This window comes from Propithecus coquereli, unplaced genomic scaffold (genome assembly GCF_000956105.1).
Source record: "Propithecus coquereli isolate 6110/MARCELLA unplaced genomic scaffold, Pcoq_1.0 Scaffold45, whole genome shotgun sequence".
Taxonomy (NCBI): Eukaryota; Metazoa; Chordata; class Mammalia; order Primates; family Indriidae; genus Propithecus; species Propithecus coquereli.
The window spans coordinates 285,048-308,747 of record NW_012150285.1 but is presented as its reverse complement, the minus strand read 5'-3'; the positions used below and the strand labels follow the sequence as shown (position 1 = coordinate 308,747).

The 23,700-nt window shown below is 33.3% G+C and overlaps 1 protein-coding gene across 1 annotated transcript in view; it reads right to left on the bottom strand.

Moving 5' to 3' along the window:
- Positions 1 to 11,684: 11,684 nt before the first annotated feature.
- SLC35A3 (solute carrier family 35 (UDP-N-acetylglucosamine (UDP-GlcNAc) transporter), member A3) overlaps positions 11,685 to 23,700 on the bottom strand; it is a 49,795-nt gene continuing 37,779 nt past the window's right edge. Inside the window, exons 5-8 of the mRNA XM_012654865.1 lie at positions 22,865 to 23,036; positions 19,145 to 19,263; positions 17,333 to 17,466; positions 11,685 to 12,324 (exon numbers count right to left, since the gene is read on the bottom strand). Coding sequence (XP_012510319.1) covers positions 12,234 to 12,324; positions 17,333 to 17,466; positions 19,145 to 19,263; positions 22,865 to 23,036 — 516 coding nt within the window. The 3' untranslated portion in view covers positions 11,685 to 12,233. The remainder of the gene's footprint in view (positions 12,325 to 17,332; positions 17,467 to 19,144; positions 19,264 to 22,864; positions 23,037 to 23,700) is intronic.

The following is a 23,700-nucleotide window of genomic DNA, read 5'->3' as shown; positions in this document are numbered from 1 at the left end:
TTCTGTTCCTTCTATTTCCATACAGACTAGAAACGGAAAACAAACCAATTTCCATGGACTATAGAAGACAGGCATTTTAGCCTGATAGATACTTCCAGTTATATTTTCCCATCAATAAGTAAACTCATCATACTTGTTTTTAAAAATATTCTCATGCTGAAACTTTTTAGTTGAAGTCCAACTGAAGCTCTTTAGAGAAAGTAATATGAGATAAATTTCATAATTAAATCCCCAGGAGCTTGTTTTGGATGGGTGGAGAGGGTTGGTAAGATAATTTATGTGGCTATTCTGACTTTTCATAGCTCCTCAAAATCATACTTCATCTAGCTGCACCAATTTTGTCAGCCTTAAGAACTGGTTATTGTTCAGTCATTCAAAAAGTACTTACTGAGTACCTGTATGTATTCGTCACTGTTTTATTAGCCATCGGGGATACATCAATAAATGAAACAATATCTGCATGGCGTTTACATTCTAGAGGGGGATATAGTTACAAAACAGAAAAGGAAGATAATTGCAGATTGCAGTAAATTAGAAATAAAGTATTAAGAGAATTTAACACATACTGAATGTCCAGAATGTCCCAGTCTTTGTGCTAGAAGGGGTGCAACAGTCCTGTTCAGATCAGTCCTGTTCTAACAGGCCCACTGTGTATATACTTGTGGCTTTCTGTGTGATTTGGGTTGTGAATACAGTTGGCCCTTCACATCCAGTTTTAAAACTAACCTCGGATTAAAAATATTCAGAAAAAAACCCACGAAACAGTAAAAATAATAATACAAATTTAAAATATAGTGTAAATACACAGCATTTACATTGTATTAGGTATCATAAGTAATCTAGAGATGATTTAAAGTATGCAGGAGGATGTGCACAGGTTATATGCAAATACTATGCCATTTTATATAGAGGACTTGAGCATTCACTGATTTGGGTATCCACTGGATTCAAACCCCCCCCCCCCCCCCCCCCCCCCCCCCCCCCCGACACACACACACTCCAATACAGAGGGATGACTGTATTCACAAGCTTTACATTAAAAGGTTGATATGTCAGTTAGGGTTCTTTGGTCACAGTGGACAGAAACTAGCACTCGCTAACATAAACAAAAGGGAATGACTTGGGAGGATATTGGAAGTTCCAAAATTAATGAGAAGGCCAAGGATCAGGCTTGGAAACAGGCAGAAACCAAAGTTTGGAAAGTTCATGAGAAGAGTAAATGAGGCACCTTTTTTTTTTTTTTTTTTTTTGAGACAGAGTCTTGCTTTGTTGTCCAGGCTAGAGTGCCGTGGTGTCAGCCTAGCTCACAGCAACCTCAAACTCCTGGGCTCAAGGGATCCTTCTGCCTCAGCCTCCCGAGTAGCTGGGACTACAGGCATGCGCCACCATGCCAGGCTAATTTTTTTTAATATATATATATATTTTTTTAGTTGTCCAGATCATTTCTTTCTATTTTTCAGTAGAGACGGGGTCTCGCTCTTGTTCAGGCTGGTCTTGAACTCCTGACCTTGAGCGATCCAGCCGCCTTGGCCTCCCAGAGTGTCAGGATTACAGGCGTGAGCCACCGCGCCCGGCCAAGGCACCTTGAAAGAGAGAGGGATTACTTGGAGAGAAGGGCAAGCAGCTGAAGCTAAAGATTCCTAAAGAAATAAGATCGTATCACAGAATTCAAACCTACTCCCCCTCTCCACCGTTTATTAAGGAAACTGCACTTCACTGTGCTAACAGAAGAGGGCCCTCTTTAACTATGAAACCAAGTTTCATAGTTGTATGAAACCAATCCCTTCTCCCCTCCCTTCCATAAAAACATGTTATTGCTGATCCAAGAAAATCCTACACATTTTATCATGAATAGAAAAGCCACCAAAAATCCATACAAGACTACTACAAAATGAAAACTTCAAAAGAAAATACTATTCTTGCCGAGTGCAATGGCTCAAGTCGGTAATCCTAGCACTTTGGGAGGGTGGGGGTGCTGAGGGGTGGTAATCATTTGAGGCCAGAAGTTTGAGACCAGCCTAAGCAACATAGGGAGACCCTGTCTCCACAAAAAAAATTAACGTGGTGGTGTGCGTCTATAGTCCCAGCTACCCGGGAGGCTGAGGAAGGAGGATCACTTGAGCCCAGGAGTTTGTGGTTGCTGTGAGCTAGGATGACGCCACTGCACTCCAGCCTGGGTGACAAAGTGAAACCCTGGAAGGAAAGAAAAGGAAAGGAAGGGAAAGGGAAAGAAAAAGGGAACAAGAAAGGAAAGGGAGAAGGAGGGAGAGAGAGAGAGAGAAAGAAAGAGGAAAGGAAGAAAAGAACAGAACGGAAAGAGAAAGAAAAGGAAAGAAAGAAAAGAAAATACTATTTCTCTAGAAAATGTGAAGAGGAAAACAACACTTTCAACATAAATTAAATATTAAATAAGCAACTGCAGATATGAAAGAACATAACGAACATTTTAAAACTCAATAGATATAAAATAAAAGTTGATCAAATGCAAGCAATACTGTATACTGAAAACATAAAATCATCTGAAAAATGAAAACTACAGAGTATCTGAAAGGATACAAATAAAAATAAAGTAAGAAACATGGAAAAGAGAAATATAACAGCTAGGAGAACAAAAACGAAAGAGGTAAAAAGGATCAGAGGTAAAATGATATAGAAAAAATTATCTGGACTTCCATGCAAAAATCACAATAAAAAAAATGTCATTTCCAAAAGGGGAAAAAAATCAAGTGGTGCCAGACTTCTTGATGATAACACCAAGCAACACAACAGTGAAGCAACATTTTCAAAAAACTCAGGAAAGCATCAGCCAAGGATTTTGTATGTAGCCAACCTGTACTTGAAGTATCTAAGGCTCTAGAAGAAATTTTAAACATGCCAGAACTCAGAGAACACTGTACAGTACTTACAAGCTCTCCTTGAATACTATTCTAGAAGAGCTTCATCTGTCCAAGAGATGACTGAGGAGGCTTTAGGTAAAGTACTGGTGGAGACTGTTAAATATGTTTTTAAGATTTGAACATATTTAATTTTATATTAATACCAAAGACAGGGACTAGGGTTGGAAAATAGTCTGTAAATGTTACACATTCTAATCACAGAAATAAGGCAACTAAAAAAATACGAGAAGGGAGAATATATTCATTGACTGTGGCATAGACAATTAGATGACAGAACATCATTTCAAGCTGGCAATCAAATAGTAGAAGCCCAGGCAAGCAAAAAGGGGGTTGGCTCTAGAAGCATTCCATAAAATGTTTGTCAGTGTAAAGATAACCACTAGAATGTAGAAATCCTAAACATCAAAAGAAATTTTATGAACCAGACTTCATGTCATGAAAGAAACGCAATAAATATAGTAATATACATATTTGTTTACTTTTTAAAAAGAAACACAGGATAGATAAGCTAGAAACTAATGAAAATAATTACTTGTAGGAGGCGGTTAGAAATGGAGCCGAGAGATAGGCATGAGAGCTAGACTTTTCTGAGTATATTTTTCATTTAAGTTTCAACTTTTGATATGTTCACTATGTCAGGTTTTAAAAAGTTTCAACTTTTGAACCATATAAATGATTCATATATTCAAAAGTAGAATAAAAATTTTAAGCTCTAAACTTGAATACAAACGTGAACAAATGAACCTAATTATATCACAGTGATAACCAACCACATACAGAAAAGTGATTTCCATTAACTTTTGAACACATACTCTGACTAGTCATCCTTAGTGCACTATATTCCAAGGACAAACAAAAACACAAAGAATCTTAAATTTTACTCAGTATGTTTACCATTAGTAATAATATTGGTATTGTGCTGAAACAAATACTATATAATTAAACATATAAGTAAACAATGTTACGGGGAACCAAGATTTTCACTGTAAAAGAGAGGAAAATATAAAATAAAAAAGTTATGTTAAATTTTAATTGTAAATATTAATTTGAATTCATGATCTTTTAAAAATTGTATTTCCTAGCTCTGTCCACTGAAATGGCCTAGAAGCAATGACACCTCAGTAACAATGGATTCTAAATTCCATTCCCTGGCTTGAAAGATTCCAATGAAAAAAATAAATTCCATTCCCTTTAAAAGGAACAGAATTCCTTGGAGAAATAGCTGATTTTCCAGGTTTGGAATAAGACAAGGTAAGCCTGGAAATCTTGTGCCTGAAGCAAAACCTAATGTGGCCATGTCTAAAAGACAAGAACTAGCCTGTAGTGACTTCTACTGGCTACAAAGAACTATGACTGAGTAATACATTGGATAATTTTTTAAAAGTTCATGAAGACATAGTGATATTTGAAAAAAGAGGGGTATGGGGAAAAAGGAGGGAAATATATACTTTTTAAAAATTTATTTTTAATTATATGGATATATAGTAGTATATAGAAAATACACTTTTTAAGATACAAGATTATAAATGTAGAAGACGATTTGAAAATTTTTTTTTAAAAAATTAATCACCATTTTGCACCCCACTGTAGGAAAAGATTCAGTCAACAATCATTAATTGATGATGCTCAAGCCACTGAATGAAAGGCCATTGGGAAACAGAATACTCCCATGGTGCTGAAACATTATTCCATAGATTACTAAGGGAAAAAAAAATGACTTTTACAATGAAGAGATCTGGTAGTCATCACCTTGACCAAATAATCGATTCCCAACATTAGTAATGAGACAATCTAGAATTATGTGCCTTTCAAAATGATACAATATAAAATCTACATCACTCGTGAAATAGTCTTACCCAAAACATTTAAGCTGAAGCTAATCAAACCTACAGACTTGACTTCTAGTTCAAAGGAAATGCAAAGAATAAAGGGAATAAAATCAAAGCACAAAGATCCAGAATAGGAGCCAAGTGACTTACATTCTTCAAAAAGTCATATCATGGGGGAAAATGCCATTGGGGGTGACATTTTGAGTCTCTTAGTATTAAAAAAAAAAAAAGTCTTGAGGGGTGGGGCAGGGAGAGGTCCTCTAGACTAAAAGAAACAATAAAATACAAAGCATGAATGTCGATTGTATCCTGGTTCCAAAACAAAAAAGCTGTAAAAATTTATTTTTGACATAATTGGAAATATAGTTGACACTTGAACAACACAGGTTTGAACTCCACAGGTCCTCTTAGAGGTGGAATTTTTTCAACCAAATGCAGATGAAAAATACAGTATTTACAGAACTGACTTTTCCTAGGCACTGTTTTCTGACTTTGGGACTTATGCATGTGCCAATTTTAGTATGGGGAGGGGGTCTTGGAACCAATCCTCAGAGTATACCGAGGGACAACTATATTTGAATTTGAACTTAGACAGTAATTTAAATTTTCTTAGGTGTGATAATGGTATTGGGGTTTAAAGGAAAATGTCCTTACTTTTAGGACACGCATGCTAAAATATTTAGGGGTAAAATGCCTTGCTAGAGATAAAACTAGTGTGGCAAAATATTAATAATAGTTGAATTTAGGTGTTATACCATTTTTTCAATGTTTATGCATGGTGCAAAATGAAAAGCTGGACAAAATTTAAATTAAAAATTTTTAACAATGCCATCTCTGTGAGCTCATGGAGATAACCCATGAATTTTTTAAAGCTAAGCTGGCACAATCTGTCATAGCATGATTGAAGCCATTAAAATGGCAATCTTATAAAATCAAAATATTTAAAACAAGTCAAACTTGGCCTATGAGGAAAATGGACACATATAATATGAAGTGATGGAAATTTGAGGCATTATGTATATAACACCCAAAATAAGCTGCAAGTTTTGAAATACTAGAATCTATAGCAATACTATTGGAACAGTTAAAAAAAAAAAAAGAAAGAAAGAAATACGGGCTCATATCTTTCATGATTTTCTGCAATACTATCAATCACCCAGGAAGTATTACCCTGACTTTCCCATATTTAGGAGACCCTTTGAAGCAGCATGCATATATTTAAAAAAGCACTTAGCATCATAATTTTAAAAGGCTGTATTTACTATCCAAGCAAAATAAAACATAATAAAACTTTAGCCTAAAGGAAAAAACTTAATAAACCCTCAGTTATTAGAAATCATGTTTGTATATGCATTGTCTTTTAAAAGAAAGAGCAAACACATATTTTGTTAAAAATACACAAGTGTTATTTAGCACATTTAACTAAACCTCTTAAATATCTGTAATTAAAGTGCATTTTAACAAGAGTGAATTTTCAATTACCCTCAAACACTGTGACAACATTCATTATTCCTTGAAACTTTCATTGAGTTCTACCTTAAAAAGGAGGAAAGTATACATCTAAGGTAAACTATGTATTTCCAAAAGAATATCGTGTTATTTGTTTTAAATAAGTTATTACTTGTAACATTTTAGAAATTCTAAATGAATAAATGAAAGTAAATGCAAAAATGAAAAACACCTGGTCCTCAGGTCCAGTGGAGGGAAATGTAGACCTAAAAATTAACAGTGAAGCCCTACTGTGAGCCAAAGTAACAAGTGGTATCAGTTTTATTGTATTAGCTCTTATTATGGTGATAGGTAATGGCTAATTTAAAATCAAAATTATATATTAATATACAGTATAAACAAAAAGTTTATAAACCAATTTTTAAATTTGTTCTTTAAAATATTACAGCATTTAATAAAGTTGTCATTAAACATCAGAAATGAAAACTGACAATACTATGTTGTATATATATTAATAATATATATTTTACTTAACGCAATATGATTATAAACATGTTTTTGTACTCTGGATTTATGTTGAGAATCATTTGACAGAAATTCTAAAATTAAAACTGACAATGGATAATTAAAAGTCTCTATAAACAAGAATTGTCATTGCTTGTGTCATCCTCTTCAGGAGAATGGTTACTGTGTAGTAAAGAATTTGGCCTAACCCAAAGAGAGTTCTGGCCTAAGTCTTTGGGAGGTCCCAGTGATAGTAACGTTCATGGTTGGGCCCTTCAGACCACACTTGACAGTTAAAGCTAAGGAGATGACCTATGGTGAGCCAGCCTCTGGAGTCTGATGTCAGCTAGATCTCCAGAAGGGGCTGGGGCTGGAGAGAGTACAACCACATGGGCAAAGAATCCATCAACCATGCCAACTAGTAGAGCCTCAGTAAAAATCTGGACACTGAAGCTTGAGCTCACATTCAAGTGAGCTTCCCTGAATGGCAATACTTGGTGGGTATTGTTATATATCATAGCCAGGGGTAGATAACACCATCTATGACTACAGGGAAAAGACACTGGAAGCCTAGTTTGGACCTCTCCTAGTCTCTGCCTTGCCTGTCTCCTCCTTTGGCTGGTTTTAATTTGTATTTCATTTCCCTGTAATGAATGTGACTGTGAGTATAACAGCTTTCAGTTCTTACTGAGGATAGACTTGGGAGACCCCCGAACTTGCAATCATCCAGACACTTTCAACTACACTAGAAACTCAAATGTTTGGTAACTGAAGGCAATTTATTTCTTCCTTGCTATTTTCTTTTCTGGAGTATATAATCAATCCTGCCTTGAAGGAATTCTCTTTTTAAGAATAGTGAGAAAGAAAGACCAGTGTGATCACTAATGCTGGTCACTATCTGACTCTGTTGAAAGGCAGTAGTATCTGTAAAATTTAGATTATAAAATATATTTCATGGCACTGGGATTTGAGGATTGTGATATATTTTCAAGAAAAGAAATATTCTAATACAAAAAGAACATTAAAGGTTTTCAGTTAGTGCTTCTCATGAGAAATTACCAAAGAAAAATATATGTTTTTTAAATGCTGATATTTTAGTGGGGTTTTTATTGTTGTTGTTTTGTTTTGTTTTTTTGGGACAGGGTCTTGCTCTGTGGTCCAGCTAGAGTGCAGTGGCATCATCATAGCTCAATGCAACCTCAAACCACTGCAACCTCAAACTCCTGGGCTCAAAACAATCCTCCTGCCTCAGCCTCCTGAGTAGCTGAGACTACGGGTTTGTGCCACCATGCGCAGCTAATTTTTTTTTCCTATTTTTTGTAGAGACGGTCTCACTCTAGCTCCGGCTAGTCTCAAACTCCTAAGCTAGGCCTTAGTGATCTTTTAAAAGAAAACATTTTGTGTAAGGTTATTTCGGTAGTTGACACAGGAATAAAATCCTGTATATTGCTTATCACATTTGATCTCTATGCATTGAATTGATAGTCACAATTGAAGCAATTATTAATATATTCAAATTATGAAGAAAATATATACCAAATTACTATAATTACTTAACCCTGAGGCTAGCAAAGAGATATTTTATTTAAAACAAAAAAACTTTTAGGCTGTTATCATCATACAAGAAATTCTAACTAGTTTAAATAAACCCAGTCTTTCATGCAAGAGCATAGGATAGAGAAAAGGAAGAAAGATCACATGTGATTAACTTAACTAGAGAGGTAGGGAAAAGATCGGCAATTCATTTTTGATATATAAAGAGAAAAGACTAATTCATGGGTTAAGTCATGACACAGGTAAATAAGGAAACAAGAAAACATCTATATAGAGTTAAGAAAATAATCTATTTCAAAAAATCTATTAAATAGGTAATAACTGGATACCCCAAAAATGACAAGAGAAATTATCAATTAAAAAGCCATTTAACAAAAGACCATTTTATACATTCCTTTGAATTATGTCCATAAAAAATTTAAATATACAAATCACATTCCCAAACCAAAAAGAATCTTTTTAAAAGAATGAAATACAGACAGACAAATTCAGGATCCAAGTCATTTAAAAAATATTTTAAAAATCACAGTACATTGTATCTTGTAATAAGAAACAAAACAACAAAATGACAGTTTTACACAATTGTTAAAATTTCAAAAAGCTCAATGATGGAGCAATGGTGCCACCGTTTATTTAAATAAGTACTGTTTGTTCACTAATGCTTTTACAATATACCTATTTTAATTTTGTTAGATAAAGGATTTAAAGATCAAATCTTGAAACAACCAAAAAATAGAATTATAGTTATTCTTTAAACATTCTAATTTTGCCCATGTGTCTACAGTTGTGAATTACAGAAATATTCTCCCAGAAAAGTCAGGTATTTGGTAAAGCAAGGCACATAGGACCAGATTTTGATAAAGGTGCTTTTTGTTTGCTCCTTTGACTATTTTAAATATCCTGGAGATTCTACAGATGACTTTCAACATAGCACAAATAACTTTTATAAACCTTTTCTTACGAAAGGACACACTCATAGTAATTAAATATTATAACGGTGAATGTGTAAATGAGTGATGCTAAACCCTGTTTAAAAAAAAAGTCAGTTGAATGACTATGCAATGACATATTAAAAGTCCAATAATTTGATATGTGAGAATAGTCAATATTACAGTAAGTGTACAGGGCACAAAGTCAATTAGTTTCCTTTTAGATTCAATCTCCTTAGAATCTAGTTTAAATATCAAACTACCTTTCCTTCTATGAAATTCTGTGACATTCAATATAAATTGATGTAAACATTTAAGTTTTGCATCTCTAAACTATATATTCCACCATAAAAGTTACCTACAACTTCTCTAAAATCACTTATTAAAGAATTGATAATATTACTGTACTGAAACATCTACCTGTTGCATTTCTTTCCAAATATTATATTCTTAATTTTTAATAGAACTATCAATTGACACTCTTCTCCCATGAATTAACACATTTTCACACTGAACAAAGTAGTTGAGACATAATAAACTTTAAAAAGATAGGAATTTAAATAATCAAGGAGTCATCATTATAAAATCTTGATACAGTAAGGCCTTTGGAGGTCATGAAAACACACACCACACATGCAAGAAAATGGCATTATCTGTATATATGACATGATCTAGGACACAGATCTGCTTTTTTAAATATGATTATTTCTTTATCAATTAAAAATTAAACTACACAGACCAATCTCTAATAAACATTTTCAAACCCACTAGAAAAGAAAAATATAAATTATGCCTGTCTAATAAAAGTTTGCTTTGAAAACATATTGTAGACTGTTTTGTCCATTTTTACAATTCTTGATTATATTTTTATAACTTTTGTTAGGAATCTTGAAAATTTTGTTATTTTGAACACCTGAGAATATGTTATTACTATAATTAATATGTCTAATATCCAATAATTTACTTACAATTTTTTAAAATGTTAAAATAGGGGCAGACTAAACCTGAATTAACAATTGTGAACGTACACTGCATTAATACATAAGTACCCAATCGACACTTCAATGTGAGCTGAACATAAATTGTTATAGTCTTGAATTCCATGCATTTTCAGGATTTAGATTTCACTTAACAGTAGGTAATAAGATGTAAGTCTGAATATTGTTCCAAGTCTAAAAACACCACACTCAAAATGTGGTAAAGTTATTAAACAAATACTATAAAAGGTGGTTACTGAAAATTCTAAGTCAAGCATCCAGAAAGTTTGTTTGGAATCACCGGCAAATTGATTTTAAATATTTTGTAATTTTAAACCTTTTAAACTCTGGATGGAATTGATCAGGCCTACAATCTATAGACTATACTTGCAGTAGCATGGTAACACTGCCGCTTTACATTAGCCAAGAGGACCCAACAATTTGTAACATAGTATTTTTGAGCCAAATTCTGTTTAACAAAGTCCATTATAACTATATAAAAATATTTATTTTTTACAGTTTTTTAATCTATTAGAACAGAGTTTTAAAAATATATACAATATAAATGAAAAAATAAAATACTTCTTATACTCTATAAGCAATTCTGCCTATAGTCAATAGTTAAATTAAACCTATATTCCAATCATAGAAAGCATTTTTGCCCACCAAATCATCTTACCATTTCTAATATATTCTCTCTCTCCCTTGAACCAACTTATTAAATAACTCATGTAATTTGCATCCTCAGCTCCAGTGTTAATCAAAAAGGAAAAATCTCCACCTTTTTTAAGCAAAATGGTGGCTCCTTCCCAGCAGCTCTTGTGGGGACACAGAAAAGGAACTCAGAATTTGGCTAACTCTCTTAGTCATGAGATCAGAGTATTCCTGGAACAGTGGGTCTATGAGAAGCCTAAAAAGTTCATCTGAGCAGCCTTGAATTTAAAGTTATAGTGCTATTTAAAATAATGTAATATGGCAATCTGGAATGTCTCCAAGAAAAGTCAGTTTGGTCTCAGTCCACTGACATCTGTACTACTATTTGGTTATTGTTTTTATCAACAGTTACAGATTAAAGGAAGTTTTTACAGATCAATGAGTAAAATATTCATTTAAAAACTTTCTAGTCATATACAGTATATGCTTGATAGTTCAAAATTCTCCAAATGGAGATATTAGATAATAATTTATTTTAAATTATTAAATGACTATTTAATCCCTTTAAATTACTTTTAAAAGTTTAATGGCAATTAACACATACACAAATTTAATTTAAAGTAATATTGAGGATTTATCTGATTTATAGAAAAGAAATGCAATTATGAGATTGAGGCCAAAACTCCATTAATGTAAAAGTCACTGGCTACTATCTAGCATAGGAGCAACTGGATTGCTTTCAGCAGTCTTGAGACATTAAAAGATCTTAAAATGCATATGAAGAAATAGATGTGTATATCTCTACATCAAATTTAAATATGAGTTTTGTTCTTTGACAAATGAGACCCAGAATATTACTTTATTGATTTTTATGTAATTGAAAAAAAAACATTTAGCAATCCTTTGTTCAGTAAACTTTTGTATAAATATAAAAATCTCAGATATGTGAAAATGTTTTTTCAAATCATACTTCTATTTTTTCACAGATTTATAGGTAATTACCATTTAAAACTTTGAATATTCCATGTGATTTGATATATCTATACAGAAAAAGTAAGATAAAACATTTGATAAGATTAAATAGATCTATTTGCAAAAATTGATATCTGACATTTGTGTGCTCTTGCAAAGAGTGCATAGGACATTTCTGCAGCAATCAAAAAGGTAAAATCTTTTTAAACTCAGATTTCAAATTTACTGTAATATTCCTTCTAAGTCTAATCCCTGGAAATACTTTCAAGTTTTAATTTCTAGATGCCATGTGTTCTGTTACATATATACATATTTTAGCCTTAAACTTTTAAGTTTTAAACCATTTGAATAATATGATCAGATTCAGCACGATGATATCTTCACAGAATCTGTAGAAGTCCTCTGTGCAAGATTAATGTCGAGATTCCTAGTCACCATCGTGAAAAACCAGTAAAAGATAGTATACAACTATGCTTTAGTGGGATTTCCTGCAGGTTTGGGATCGTAACCATATAAGAAAGTGGCTGTTATTACAAGGATGGCTCCAAGGAAAAAGACACTAAATAAGATGAAGAAAACATAAAAAAGAGAAAATCAGATTAAAAGTAAAACAAGTTCCTTCTATTTCTTTACTATAAAAACAATCATAATTTGGGCAAAAATGTTCTAGTAATATGGCTAACAAATATTGAGTAGTTACTAAATCCCAAGTATTCAGCTAAGCCCTTTACATGTATTATCTCATTGAGTTCTGACAGCAATTCTGTGAAGCCGTACTAGTATTATCTTAATTTTTTACACATGAAGAAACAGGTTTAAAGAATTTAAGTAACTTGCCTAAATCCCATAACTTTAAGTGAAAAATAGGATTCAAATCCAGCATGTCTGACTCTAGAGTCTGCAATCTCATCCGTTACACTATATTGTCTCCCAAAACAAATGTTTTAAATGCTGTATTTCACCTTAATGTGCATTTTGCATACAATACACTCAATAATAAAGGTCTTAATTCTTTAAATATCTGAAAATATAAAAGGAAAATTTCATTCTTCCAGGTCAAGCCAAGGTAAAATCAGTTTAAAACCCAAGGTAATAAGCAAATCTCAGGACTGATTTTTACAGGATGCTTTACAAAAGGAAATTACATTAAATGAAGGAAATTCTTGGCTTCTTCTTTATTCTATCTATCTGTAGATATAATCTACGCTACTATAAACTGAAAATGAACTTAGACTGAATGTAAACCAGAATAGCAATCTTAATTTTTTAATATGTAGGTTTTTAAAAATATGTTACGGAGACATGAATTGGTCTTAGTTTTAAAGTTTCTACTAACAGCTCAAAGTCACTCTCCTGATTCAAAAAATTATTTTGTTCTATAAAGGAAAAAGATCACTAATTCTTACTATGACATAAAAGGCCTTTCATAATATGGTCCCTCTAACCTCATACCCGCATATTTGACCCCATCCAATCTATAATGCAGACACTCTACTCAGTGAACACAATATGCCCTTTCATGTCTGTCTTTATAGATACTATTTCCTCTATCTACAATTTCCTTTCTCCCAAGAAAATCTTTATTCATAACAATTCAGGTCTAATGTCTCCAAGATTCATTCCCCTAGGCAGTGTTACTCTATCATAACACTTACCACACTCTTAGTAAATAATGCGTTATTTACATGCCTGCTCCTCTGTTCAACCATGTACTCTTCATTCATTATTATACCCCCAGTACCTAGCATATATAGGGAGCTCAATAATTATCTGTTATGATTAATAACTAGTGTTGACTTGATGCAAATAATTAACTTTTCAAAAGCCTTGGATGCAGTTATAAGATTAAGATAACATAAAACTTCCTATAATGTATCTTGAAGATATTATTACCAGAGGATATTTGGTAATTATTTAGGCTTTGCATAAGCTTCTGATTAGATACTTTCTTCATCAGTCATTATGAACTTTTCTTTGCTTTCTGGAACTCAGGAACAGCACAGACTGAAAGTTCATGCTCAGCTGAAATGTTGTCTGATCCAACTTTCTACCCTCTGCAAGAATCCCTTCTAGGATATCTCTAACAGGATCTATTTGAATATCTAATAATGTCAGGAAATCCCTGCTTCTCAGGCCAGCAATTTTTAGATGGTTCAGAGGGAAAAAAATTTGTTAGACAAAAAACTATCAGAATTTAATGATTATTCCAAAGATCTGAGCTCCTCTAATGGAATTATATATATATTTCCATTGCTACATTGATCACACACTTATAATTTATTCAAGTGTCTCTCTCTCCAATCACTGTGACCTCCTTGAAGACAAGAAACTGTGTTTCATTCATGTACTTCTTTTTTCCCAGGATCTAGCGCAGTGACTGGCAGCACATAGTGGACACTTAAACTTTTGATAAAAGAATAAGCAAGGCCGGGCACAGTGGCTCACGCCTGTAATCCTAGTACTCTGGAAGGCCAAGGCGGGCGGATTGTTTGAGCTCAGGAGTTCAAAACCAGCCTGAGCAAGAGCGAGACCCCGTCTCTACTAAAAATAGAAAGAAATTAATTGGACAACTAAAAATATATAGAAAAAATTAGCTGGGCATGGTGGCTCAGGAGGCTGAGGCAGTAGGATCGCTTGAGCCCAGGAGTTTGAGGTTGCTGTGAGCTAGGCTGACGCCACGGCACTCACTCTAGCCCAGGCAACACAGTGAGACTCTGTCTCAAAAAAAAAAAAAAGAATAAGCAAGCCTAAACGGAAGGATGGTAATACAAGCAAAATAGTGAGCACAAGAAAAATAAATTAGGAAAGTGAATACTGGTGACATGATATCAATACAGATGTCTAGCAGTATGTAGAATACAGGGATCTAGAGAGCTTAGGTGAAATTGGGACTTATCTTCATAGAGAGAACAGATAAGACGGCAGAGGATGAGATGACCAAGGGAGTGAGCGACGGTTGACAAGCTACCAAAGGGATAATCAGAAAGATAGGTATAGGCATACCACTTCAGAGAAGCCAAAAAAAACTATTTCAAGAGGTGGAATGGGGATAACAAGGCAAATACATTATTACATTTGGAGTAGAGCTGAATGAAGATAGAGAAAAGGTCACTGGATTTATTGCTAAAATGGATTCTTCACAAAAGTTAGACTTCAAAAAGATAGAGGGCAAACTTATCTATTTTAGGAAAAATAATCCATCTTATTCATCTGGCTTGGTGTCCTGGGCATATTCTCAAAACATTCATTCATTCATTCATTCATTCCATAATAATGGTATCATTATCTTATCTTCAACCCATACCCTACACACTCCCTGAGCAACATGAATTTACATGCAGGTGTATATCTTATTAACAAACTACTACTCTTTTGTGCCTGTACTGGTTTACTTGTTCATTTACTTGTTTATTCCATGAATAATTCAAAAATTTAAAGTTAATTACCTCAATCTTATATGAGGTTTAATTTTTTTTTTAAAAAGTATGCCTTTTTAAGTATGCCCTAAAAATCTGCAAGTTCAAAACATTCTCAAATAACATTAAAGCACATGATTTCCTCATCTAATGAATAAGGAATAAAGCATCAAGACATAGGTGTTATAATCATTGTTAGGCTAGTCTCACAAGCTAAGTGATTCATTCCCACACCAAGCTGAAACCAGAAATACTTTAAAATTTTGTCTCATAAAAATTACAGATCTCAACATGCATGTCCCAGATGTATTGTGCAGTTTGCCAGAAAAGAATTAAAATCATAAATGTTCAATACAGAAATAGAAAAAGCATATATATTTTTACTGCCAAATTCCATCCATAATCCTATTTCACTAACTCTCAAAAACACAAATGAATTTTTACTAGCTGTGTTAAAATTTTAAGATCTTGAACATTCACTCAACAAACATACTGAGTACCCATTATGTGCCAAGCACCAGCCCTGCTTATTTACCAGATGGTGATAAGTCTTCTGAAGAAAGGAGGAAAGAGAAGGTTGAAATGGAGTGGGGGTGCTCCTTTATTTAGGGTGATCTCTTGGTAAAGTGATATTTGAGCCAAGACCTGAGGAAGTAAGGGGATATGCCATGGGAATACGTAGGAGATGAGTATTCCAAGAGATAAAAGGGCAAATCAAATAGGCCCCCACTTAGCAATGACAATTTTGAGATCAGAAGCAATAAGAAGGTTTCTGAGCAAAGTTACTACTGAAGTAATATGATTTACACTGAAAAAGAATCATTCTGGTTGCTGTATAGAGAAGACTAGGGGTACAGGGCAAGAAAAGAAGCAAGGAGACAAATCAGGAAACTAGTCCCTTAATCCAGGTAAGAATGAGGTGGCTTGGATCGGAGTGGTAGCAGTAGAGGTTGTGAGAAATGGTCAAATTCAGGAGATATTACAAAGGAAGAACTGACAGGTTGTCTCTAGATTATTAATAGAATGACATATGAGAGAAAGATAGAGAGAAGCTGATGATCTTACTTCTTACCTCACTCAGAAAATAAAGAACTTCCAAACACTTTAACCTTCTCTTACAAACCTATCTATATCCCTATCTGTATTGGGTTACTGTGGATAAACTGTATTCCTATCTAGACAGAGGAGGATTTTGGCCTGAGCAACTGTCAGAATGAAGGTGCTGCCATTTACTGAAATGAGAAAAATAACTAGGAATAGGCAATGAGTTACCTAGTAGACAGAGTGAAAATGTTGAATAGGCAACTAGATATACAAGCCTGGAATTCAAATTTAAGTAAGAATTGTTAGCATATAGATGATATTTAAAGCCATGAAAATAGAGATCACCTAAGAGAATGCGTGCAGATAAAAGATCTTTGGGAGGTTCTAAAATTTAGAGGTTAAAAAAATCAGGAGGGGAGTGAAGTTGGAGGAAGACCAAGAATGGTGTCCTGGAAGCAATTAAAATAATATAATCCCATTAGTCTGGGATTATAAATCAGTAATTGTGCCAAAAAAAAGACCCTTCAATACCACCTGTAATGGGTATTCATTACACTCCATTCCTCCTGTCTCTTTCTCCTCCCTTGGCATTGATAACAGTACGAGGTCCTGGGTCTCCTGTCTTACCTATCACTCCTTTTGCGCTTCCTTTCCAAACTGCTCTTCTTCCTCCTATCATCTAATTGAGTTTTTTCATGAACTACCTTCTCTAAATAAACTACCTTTTTCAAGAATGTCATCTACTATCCTGGCTTTAACTATGTAAATTCTGTATTAAAAATGTCATTATATGATTTATTTTATGATTTTATAGAATTTATTAACTTTTTATATTACTTTTAACTTTAGGGGAAAAACATTTAGTTCTATTGGAAAAATTCTGGCCAGCCAAATTTGTATTAAAAACTTTGCAGGGGAAGATTATCTTTCATGCATTTAGTGTGAATCTTTTTAAAAAGACAGTTAAGTGGATTTTTAAATTACATTTCAGTGATTCTTCAAAAGTTGTAATAGAACAAAATTTGTCACATCATCTTATGAAGAATTCTTATTTTTCTATTCTTATTTTCTCTTGAGTATTTAAAGAAATAGAAAAGAATATTTTACCTGGTTGGCACAAAATCTTGTAGCCAAAAATAGGATATCAGTGTTGATAATATTATGGATAAAGAGGTTGCAAATCCTTTTAAAATATTATCCGCATACTTAATAACAGCAGCTATTACAAGGCCTCCAAGTGCCTGCAGAAGTTTTAAAAGATTATTTTTAAAAACAAACATAAAATTGCTTTTCAAAACAATGTTACTATCAACGAAGCTTTAGATTGTTCTATAAATTCAATCTCATTATAATAAGTGATTTATATTAAACATCTCTTATAACCAATAGACTTCTAGGTTTTGTTCAACAGCCCTCCTTTTTTTCTCCTACGTGGTTATTTATCATGCCTATCAATAGCCCTCTTATTTCAAAGGGCATCTAATAAAGTAACTACTAGAACAATCTGCAGTTTATTGTAATGGAGTGTGATCATATTATAAATAAAACATCTATCTTCATCCAATTTAGAATTAAATATCACTTGTTTATACAAATATGGGAAAATTAGTCACTTGGAATAGTGAAATATTTTTACTTTGGAGTAAAAATAAAGTAACTCAAAAGTTATTTTACTAGCCTTTCAATATCCTCCTAACTTGGCTTTCTTTCTCTAGTTTCTCCCCAATTTAATCCATCTCTCACTGCTGTCAGATTACTCTTCCTAACACACAGTTTTAATCATGCTACTTTATGAGTGTAGAAGGAACTTTCTACCTAATCCCTTTCAAATTCCACATTGTGGCTACTCGAATAATGAGGTTTCACTATACTACATAGTTTTGCTTTCTGCCAAACACTATTTATGAGTTTCCAAATCTGGGTTACCTACCTGAACAACCTTCACTGTACCTCTTCTATGATGGAAGCTTTATTTAGAGAAAGTCATGAATTATGCCAATTGAGCCCACTATAAATTAATGTTTGGGTGCCAGTATATCTTGGCAATGTTGTCATTCATCTGTTTATTCTCTATGGACTTCCTCATACCAGTTACACGAAACCTTTTTTATTTTGCTCATGTCTTCAGTCCCTTCTTAAGGGAAAATGGCTTCCTCTCTTTGCTGGGATAAAATAGATTATACATAAACTCTCCTAACTTGCCTTACCTGCTCTTCGAATTTTCTCTCAAATATTTATTTTTTCAAATTTTCACTTATCCTTTTCTCTTTTCTCCTATCTTAAAATAGAACTATCTTTTGTGCTTTGAAAACACAACTATCCTTTGCCACCTTCACCTGTCCTCTGGAACCTGCTCCTTAGGCTTCAAGAATCTCTAGGAGAATAGAAAAAGGCTCTGAGGGCAGTTACTTGGATCTTCATTTTATATTCTCTAGAATACTCAAGTATTTTCTGAAGATGAAATTCATTACTCAACCCTTAACTTCAAGTTACATATAAACTGAAGTAATTTGACAGGAATAGTCCAAAACATAACTACAATATGAGGCTATCAACTGTCACAGAATTAAATATCTAAGACTGCTTGTTGGGTCTTAATGGCTGACTGTAGACTTTCTGTACAATGATAGGAGTTTAGAAAAATCAAAAGTTATATTTGCCTTCAGTTTCAACTATTTTATTCTTAAACTTGTATTTTTTTTATGTTCAACTTAAATACCACAAAGTCTATTAAGATTCCTTTCAAAATAAGTTTTCATTAGGGCATTAAGACCAGTTCGATTTTAACTTCCCTAAATAAACTAGATACAATGAGAACATTAACAGGAGGGATCTTTTCCCTCACATTAGTACCTACTTTGATTCTCTATATTAAAATAAAGTTTATTAGCACTAAATATAAGACTTTAAATGCTTTACCTGGAGAACAACTACTATCCAGGTCAGTTGGTTATATCCCTGAAAAAATCCATTCTTTGATACCAGTTCTCCATCATAAACGTATACACCCATTAATCCAAATATACTCCCAAAGAAACCTAAAAAAAAATGTAAAATCTACATCAGATGTCAGTTAGCTTGTTTGAAGAGATATTTTTCCATTGACATTCCAAATAATTTTATATATAACTTTTTGATAAAATTTGACTACTTTTTAAAATTATTACTTGATTTCTATAAACTTACCAATAAAAGTATATTTACTACTATATTATGACTATAAGACAAAGACATAATATAAAAAGACAAAGATATAGAAATAAAAAAGAACAGAGATTATCGACTTCGGAGCACTAAAAAATATAATGCATAAATTACATAATCCCAAGGCTCAAATATTTGTAAAATGCTCGATTTTGGCACATGGCATTATATCTTGTATCTTCCTATTGCTAGGTCCAGATTTTCATATATTTACATTCATACATGCAAATATAAAAGCTCAGGCATTTGACGCAGTATTTTTCCTTACTAAGAAGTTTTTAAAGTACCATAATATCCCAAAAATCAGGGCTAAGAAACAGTCATAGACAACATCAGATTCTGTGTTACCGAAATCTCAGTTAGGGAAAGTCAATTCAGTGAGAGCAGAAACTATGTCTTCACTGCTGAATCTCTCATCTCTACAACATGGACTATCACATGACTACTGGACCTAAGAGATATCTGGAAGTACTGGTAGGCTATAAATAAAGAAATGTGTACCTACAGGGTCCACCTCTTACGGGTAGTCTTTGAAATACATGCAGTCAAAGAATGCAGGGGTAAAGTGATTTAAAAAAAATAAAGCCATAACTAACCAAGGTATTCCATGATGGAAAGGAACTTCAGGACACGAATGCTCTAAAATTTCATTTATACCAGCTCTATCCTTAATCCTTTTGTAATTATATGCCAGATTAATGCTGGCATATAATTATAAAAACACTCCTGAGGATATTAAACTTTTTAATCTATAAAATACTTGATAATTACTTAAAAAGGTATATGGAAGGATACGTACATGTCATGTATGTCAGTATGAAAAGACCCACTGCATTGTAACAATGGCTTAATATTCCCTTGTACAAATGACAGTAATAGCAAATACATATGTAATATCCTGTGTCAGGAATTATTCCAAGTGCTTATGTATGTTAACTCACTACAACCCTATAAGGTAGATATATTTATGCCCATTTTATAGATGAAGAAACTGAAGCACAGAGAGGTTAAATAACTTGCCTGAACTCACACTATTGGTTAGTAATGGACTCAGGATTTGAAGCCAGGTGGTATGGCTCTGGAGTCCAAGATCTTAACCACCACACTGTTTAATTATATAGATAATTTATGTAGGCAGTCCTCTAAACGTTTTATATTTTCTACAACTGTAACCAATACAGAAATAATAACCATGGACATCTATCTTTGTGCTCTTGTAGGATAAGTTATTATTCACACCTGGAATTCTTACATCAAAGCCTACATTTATATAAATTTTGGTCAACACTCCCAAATTGGGATCCAACAAGGTTATATCAATCTATATTCCTAGCAACAATAGGTAATAGAGTTACTGTTTCTCCACTCTCTGGCTAAAATTGGATCTTATCAATTTGTTAATCTTTAGTAATTTGATGTTTGAAAAATATTACATTGTTTTAATTTATGTTCTTGTGATTTCAAGTTGTCTATCACTTATTTAAATATCCTTTCAAAACTTAAGTCAGCTTACCATTTTTTCTATGAGTATTCTGCCATGAGGTCACCAAAAAAGAAATCCATAAAGCACCGCAGAATCATGAATTCTGACTTGTCTTCCATTTTTATCTTATAATTCAAGAAAATTTTAGGTGACTCACATAAACCTTACATTTTTTTCTGATATTTGCATATTTATATAAATAGCTGACATTTATTAGTGTTTACTACAAGTAAGTCACCTTATTCTAAACATTTTAAATATATTAACCCCATTAATCTTTGTAGCAATATATAAGGTAGTACTATAATTAAGTAAATTTTATACATAAGGAAAGTAAAGCAAAGAGAGATTAAGTAACTTCCCTAAGGTCACATAAGTGATAAATGATGAAATCAGGATTTGAGTAGTCTGACTTCAAAACCAAATATTCTTAACTAGTCTGCTATAGATAACACTCTTTCTGAAATGGTGAATTAAACTGCTTAATATTTTTCAAGCCTGTGAACTTGCCTTCCACACAAACTAAAGAAGCTAATTAAATTTTGCTTTAAAAATATTTACACTGAATGTTCTTAAGAAAAAAAAACTTGATACATTTCTATAAATTTTGCAGAAAAACTTAAATAAATCCTATATGATAAAATGAAGGTTCAGTTTGTTATCACATTACTTGAAAGCAGCTGGAAGGATGGACTTTAATCAAATTTGGAAGATCTGACTTAAAATACAGGCCAATAGGAATACAGACAATGTACTGTGTATGGCCTGGAGGGCCCTGTATGACTGCTGGTCAAGAAAGACATGGTATACTGGAGCCACACTGCCTGGATTCAAATCCTGAATCTATTACTAGTCAGTAGTGTGAGCTTGGACAAGTTATTTAACCTCTCTGCGCTTCAGTTTCCTCATCTATAAAATGGTATATAAAAGTTAACATGGACAGAAAAAAAAACACAATGGTTTCAAAGGCAGACCCCAAAGTCACCAGGACAGAGGCTTAAAATAGAATGTGTTGATTTGCAAATGAGCTGCTTCTCACATGTGCAGTTCTTTTGTTTTTGTTTTTATTTTTTGTAGAGACAAGGTCTCGAGGTCTTTCCTATGTTGCCCAGGCTGGTCTCAGCCTCCTGGGCTCAAGATATCCTCCTGTCTCAGCCTCCTGAATAGTTTGGACTGCAGGTATACACCACCACATCTGGCTAATTTTTCTATTTTTTGTAGAGATAGGGTCTCGCTATATTGCCCAGGCTGGTCTCAAATTCCTGGCCTCAAGCAATCCTCCTACCTTAGTTTCCTAAAGTGCTAGGATTACAGGCCTGAGCCACCATACCCAACACATGGGCAGTTCTATGTAGCATCATCAGAAGTGCACACATGCCGGGAATACTAAATGATGGAATCTTTGTATGAGAATTTAAATATTACAATAGTACAAATAGTTTAAGTATTTGTTCAAAGGCTATACTTCAATATATGGGACATTTTTTTCTTTTAAACTATTTATTTTTGGTCAGAAAAATGCTGAGTCTTTAGGAGTTAAAACATAACATTTTGAAATAAAAAGGCATATAAGATTTTAAAACAGAGGCAAAAAGTTCATCATTTCAAACTTCTTCCATCTAAGTACCTTATTCCCCTTTTCTGGGAGTAAAATATGTAAGTTATTTGCAACACCTTCTGGGAAAGAAGAGGCAATGAAGAATAAAGTCACTAAGGCTCCAAATGGTGAGGACAGAAGGTGAGGCTACACCCTATTGCCAGAGACCTAAAATTTCAAATTCTTGAATAAAAGGCATTCATTTAAAATACAATTTTTTTAAAAGACAAAAATATTGCCAGATATTTGGAGCAACAGATTTATGCAAGGCTTATTTATGTAAAGACATATGGAAATCTTTAAATTAACAATATAATCACTTTTAAAAATATATTAGAAAGCATTTAAAACTTACCAAGCTGAATGTTTCTTATCCACACTGATTGTTTTGTTTCTTTTAAGATTTTCTCAAAGTAAACTCCAGCAAAGCCACTTGAAAAACATGCTGTGAGAACTGCCATGAGTCCTACAAATTGAGAGCCAGCTGAAAGTTCCTTAGAATCAAGCTCTTGAGAATCTGAGGGCCACTAAATAAAAAGAAAACTGAAGTTGAATTCCTATCATACTTTACAAACTGCATATTAAGAGCCTACTCTTAGACTTTAAAATGAAAAGGTGACCAATATCATTCCTGGGAATTGCAGAGGGAGCTTCTGAAAGAAAAACCTTACAATCATTTCGCTTTTTTCCTCCACAGTGATAATATATTACTATTACAATTTATAATTTTTAAGAAACCCTTAGAAACAACAAATATTTTACATTTCATTTCTTACAGAAACCAATCTATTACATTGATATAATTCTTTAAAGTTTAATTTATTAAAAAGCACCATTTCAAATATAGGTAGATGAAAGACTAAAAATCTTACATTCCCTTGGCTGCCTCAGCAAAAGCTGGCGCAACTGGAAAGAAATGTGCTAAATTAAGCATAATAAAGAGAAGCTGTTGGGAGGTGAACCCCAAACACTGTCAGGGAAAGACAGCCCATCAGAAAATGATGGAAAACTCTGAGTACACTAGAAAGGAAATGTGTTGGAAGGGACTTGAGTCATCATACCAGGCATGGTACCTTTTGTGTTAGATGATAATGACCTTTAATCTAATCAATTGATAGCCTATACTTAGCTCAATTTTCTTTCACATCTATTTCCTTACTCCTCTGCTTGATCTCCTACTACCTGAACTTC